Source organism: Electrophorus electricus, chromosome 25 (assembly GCF_013358815.1).
Source record: "Electrophorus electricus isolate fEleEle1 chromosome 25, fEleEle1.pri, whole genome shotgun sequence".
In the NCBI taxonomy this organism is placed as follows: Eukaryota; Metazoa; Chordata; class Actinopteri; order Gymnotiformes; family Gymnotidae; genus Electrophorus; species Electrophorus electricus.
Window position 1 is genome coordinate 9,611,000 of NC_049559.1, and position 5,000 is coordinate 9,615,999.

Sequence of the window (5,000 nt, forward strand, 5' to 3'; positions counted from 1 at the left end):
CATCCAGTACACAAGTGGGCTGACATCGCCGCTGTAACCGAAGAATGCGCGGCACGTCAGGTTGACTGCAGCTCCTGCCAGGGGCATGCAAAGACATGGTTAGCGTGTGCTTGCCAGTCAAATTAAACACGTGTACTGTGGCAGCAAAACAAAACCCTTCCTCTGAGGACTGCCTCGGCGGCAACACAAAGCCGTTCCTCTAAGGACTGCCTCGGCGTCAACGCAAAGCCCTTCCTCTGAGGACTGCCTCAGCGGCAACACAAAACCTTTCCTCTCAAGACTGCCTCGGCGGCAACACAAAGCCCTTCCTCTGAGGACTGCCTCAGTGGCAACACAAAACCTTTCCTCTCAGGACTGCCTCAGCGGCACCACAAAACCTTTCCTCTGAGGACTGCCTCAGCGGCAACACAAAACCTTTCCTCTGAGGACTGCCTCAGCGGCACCACAAAACCTTTCCTCTGAGGACTGCCTCAGCGGCAACACAAAGCCCTTCCTCTGAAGACTGCCTCAGCGGCAACACAAAGCCCTTCCTCTGAGGACTGCCTCAGTGGCAACACAAAACCTTTCCTCTCAGGACTGCCTCAGCGGCACCACAAAACCTTTCCTCTGAGGACTGCCTCAGCGGCAACACAAAACCTTTCCTCTGAGGACTGCCTCAGCGGCACCACAAAACCTTTCCTCTGAGGACTGCCTCAGCGGCAACACAAAGCCCTTCCTCTGAAGACTGCCTCAGCGGCAACACAAAGCCCTTCCTCTGAAGACTGCCTCAGCGGCAACACGAAGCCCTTCCTCTGAGGACTGCCTCGGCGGCAACACAAAACCCTTCCTCTCAGCGCTGCCTCAGTTTCCTGCTGACCTACACTAGTGGGCATGTGAGGGTGGGACACAGATTTCACGAACATGATTAAACTTTTCATTGACTTTCAAGCCTTGTTCCCTCTGATATCTCAAATTTTTCTCCTGAGATTAGATGAAGTTTAAATGTGCTGAAGTGGAGACTTCTACTTCTACACTCAGGTGCTGCACAAGCTGAATAATGAGGTCAAGCACTGCAGCTGATTGGAGGCGCTGCACAGACGGCTTTTTTTAAAACCAAGAAATGAGCTTTCTGCCACACATCTGGATGAGTTGTTTTCCTTTGAGTCTAAACCTGATCTTTCAAGTCTAATTTGGATCACATTTATATCAAGCATATAATTATATGCCTTTTATATGCGAATCTATGGGCTCAGCCAGGGAAGAATTCAGATTGGTCCCTCCGAGATATACAATGTTCCACTGGCACTGAAAGGGCTTGCACTCATTTTCAGGATTCTGTCAGGTTTCTGTCATGTTAAATATTGTAATACTGTATGTACCTCTCCATTCTCTGTGTTTTTAAACAACCTACACAATGGTGCTAAATGCTGACTAAGAAAGAAAGTGGGACAATCTTTATAACAGATTTATAACAAATCTTTTGGTCTTACTGGAGACTAGATAATGAGTCTCACACAAATGGAGCTTATCAACACACACACACACACACACACACACACACACGATCACCTGTCCCACTCCTCCATAGGCCACCGAGCTTCAGCAGTGATTTCACTGATATTAATGCAGTGATGTAGATTTTATTACAATTGGGGGGGGGGGGGGGGGGCACTCTCCAACCTAGCTCGTCATAAGAATGGCTTTTATGTTACTCACGGAATAGTAATAAACTGTGCAAAACATTCTTACCTGGAATACTTTGAGTATATACTATGAGCATATGAGTACATACTTTGAGTATAAACTATCTTCACATTGGAAAATTGTGTTTAAAATTATTACAGTCTGTTACAACTGTTACAATCAACACGTCATAATTCTTATTTTAATATTCTTTTTATTAGTTTTTAGCTTTCGTTTCTAAAACAGAAAGTAAAAAAAATGTTTAAGTTGATGATGCACGTCTTAAGGAAACAGAAACTATAATGCTTTTCACCCCACTGACTTGAAAAGACCTCCCATTCTCGGTTTTTAGCTATATACATTATATACAGTATAGAAGCAGTATGCAGGTCTTGCACTTGAACAATAAGAACCCTTTCTGTCACGGTCGCTTACACGTCTTGTTCACTCCATGACAAGCAGGACAGTGTCATGGAAAAATAAAAGACTCACCACAAAATAATGCGCTGCATTTCAGAACATTATCCATACAATTATCACCCATTAGGGGGTGCTCTAACCCCTCACCGAGGCTTTCTTAACTGTGGGTATGATGCATTCATTTGTGTGTGTGTGTGTGTGTGTGTGTGTGAGTGAGTGAGTGACTAACATGCCAGTGGTACTCTGTGCTGAAGAGTTTGCTGTCTGCTCTTCGCTCCATTTAACTACAAAGACACTCCAGTGACTGAGCAAACTCTAAAAATGTACATTTTTACATGAAAAACTATACACACACACACACACACACACACACACACACACACACACACACACACACACACAAATATATATATATTCACACACACACACACACACATACATAGTTATGCCCTCATTGCATTATAAAGGCAAAAGGGAAAGAACCAAGGGGGATATAGTGAGAGAGAAAGAGAGGTAGAGAGAGAGAGGTAGAGAGAGAGAGGTAGAGAAAGAGAGGTAGAGATAGAGGCAGAGAGAGAGGTAGAGAGAGAGAGGTAGAGAAAGAGAGGTAGAGATAGAGGCAGAGAGAGGTAGCGAGAGAGAGGTAGAGAGAGAGGTAGAGAAAGACAGGTAGAGATAGAGGCAGAAAGAGAGGTAGAGAGAGAAAGGTAGAGAGAGAGGTAGAGAGAGACAGGCAGAGAGAGAGGCAGAGAGAGAGAGGTAGACAGAGAGAGAGAGCGAGAGGGAGAGAGAGAGGCAGAGAGAGAGGTAGAGAGAGAGGCAGAGAGAGAGGTAGAGAGAGAGAGGTAGAGAGAGAGGCAGAGAGAGAGGCAGAGAGAAAGGCAGAGAGAGAGGTAAAGAGAGAGGCAGAGAGAGAGGTAGAGAGAGAGGTAGAGAAACAGAGGTAGAGAGAGAGGTAGAGAAAGAGAGGCAGAGAGAGAGGTAGAGAGAGAGGCAGAGAGAGAGAGGTAGAGAAAGAGGCAGAGAGAGAGAGGTAGAGAAAGAGGCAGAGAGAAGGGAGTATAAAAACATCGATTTTCCTCCAGTGACTGCAGACCATCTCAGAAAGCTTTGAAAGCCCATGAAGCCACACATTTTCCACTCTGCCTATTCCTCCGTTTGTTCTTCAGCCCTGTTGTCCAATAGGGATCTTGAATGATCTGTAATGCAGGTGCTCTGCCGCTCCTCCTTTCATGCCGACCCTTCCTTTCCGATGACATGACAGGGCCATCATCACAGCCGGCCTTGCACGACCTCAGCACGGCGGTGATAATAAGCTTGCAGTTGGCCAGCTGAGCGGGGAACAAAAGCCGCCCTCTTTCACATTCTTAAACTCAATTGCAAACACGCACGGCACTTTTTCGTGCTAAGTACCCTCCGGCTATTCTCGGTGGCTGTAACCAAAGAGGAGATGCCCTACACGCACGCGCGCACACACACTTCATTTCCCCGGGGAGCCAGCATCCATCTCCAAAATGAATCTAAAGTCAGTGTAATATAAGCACATCGGTGGGCCCTGTCCCGTAGGTATTCAGCCCACGGCCACGTTTCCCTCCCTTTTCTTAGTTTTCTCTCGCTTGCTCCCACTCTCTCTCGTTCTTCTTCTCTCGGTGGGTCTGACTCCCTCATCAAGCTCCCTCAAAGTCTCATGTGTGGAATAGAATAGTAGGAGCTCTGACTCATATGACTCAGTCCCGGCGCCCAAGACATGCAACAATGTCGGACTCGGTTTGAGCAGAACTGGCATTCTTTTTTTTTGCACCGTCTTTATTTATTTGTTTATTTTAATTTAAGCAGGGAAGCCCACCGGAGACTGGGTCCTCATTTACACTAGAGACCTGTTAGTAGCAACAACTACTACTATGACAACAACCACTACAAGAGTAGCAACAGAGACAACTCTAAATTGCACGGGATGTGTTTCATTTTTGCTATACTAAAACATACATGAAGCTGTGAATGAGAGAAGAAGTTACGTTGCTTATCATGATCTCAGATCAGTTATTTTGCAACGCTGTTATGTACTTGCTGCGCTCCGTAGATTTGCATTTCATAAATGTATCGTCCGATGCCATCTAAAAACATTTCTCTTTGGTGCAAATAAATGTTATTTATTACACCTTACTCCAACAAGATGAGTAAGTGCTCGTATGAGTAGGTTGCATGAACAGGTCTGATGGGCTGACACTGTTCTTTTAGAAAGAGCAGTTTGCTCAAGCATGTGTAACACTCTGGAACACTTTCTGGATGACTAACTGAGCAATGTCCTGTGTGTGTGTGTGTGTGTGTGTCCTGTGTGTGTGTGTGTGTGTGTGTGTGTGTCCTGTGTGTGTGTGTGTCCTGTGTGTGTGTGTCCTGTGTGTGTGTGTGTGTGTGATTGACTACAAAAGTTGAAAACGCTAAATTTTGTTTTCAGCTCTTTTAACTTTTTAGTCACACACACACACACACACACACACACACACACACACACACACACACACACACACAAACACATGCACACAATCACACACACACACACACACACACACACACACTCACACACAAACACACACGGAGGCAGTGACACTATACAAACCCATAGAGGCAGTGACACTATACAAACCCATAGAGGCAATGACACTATACAAACCCATAGAGGCAGTGACACTATACAAACCCATAGAGGCAGTGACACTATACAAACCCATAGAGGCAATGACACTATACAAACCCAAAGAGGCAGTGACACTATACAAACCCATAGAGGCAGTGACACTATACAAACCCAAAGAGGCAGTGACACTATACAAACCCATAGAGGCAGTGACACTATACAAACCCATAGAGGCAGTGACACTATACAAACCCATAGAGGCAATGACACTATACAAACCCAT

General features: G+C 45.6%; 1 protein-coding gene across 2 annotated transcripts in view; it reads right to left on the reverse strand.

Annotated features, from left to right (window-relative positions):
• Window positions 1-5,000, reverse strand: part of il1rapl1a (interleukin 1 receptor accessory protein-like 1a) — a 64,305-nt gene that overhangs the window by 7,654 nt on the left and 51,651 nt on the right. For both annotated transcript variants that reach the window (XM_035522923.1, XM_035522922.1), the window contains exon 7: window positions 1-74. This exon is cut by the window's left edge and continues 59 nt beyond it. In XM_035522923.1, coding sequence (XP_035378816.1) covers window positions 1-74 — 74 coding nt within the window. The remainder of the gene's footprint in view (window positions 75-5,000) is intronic.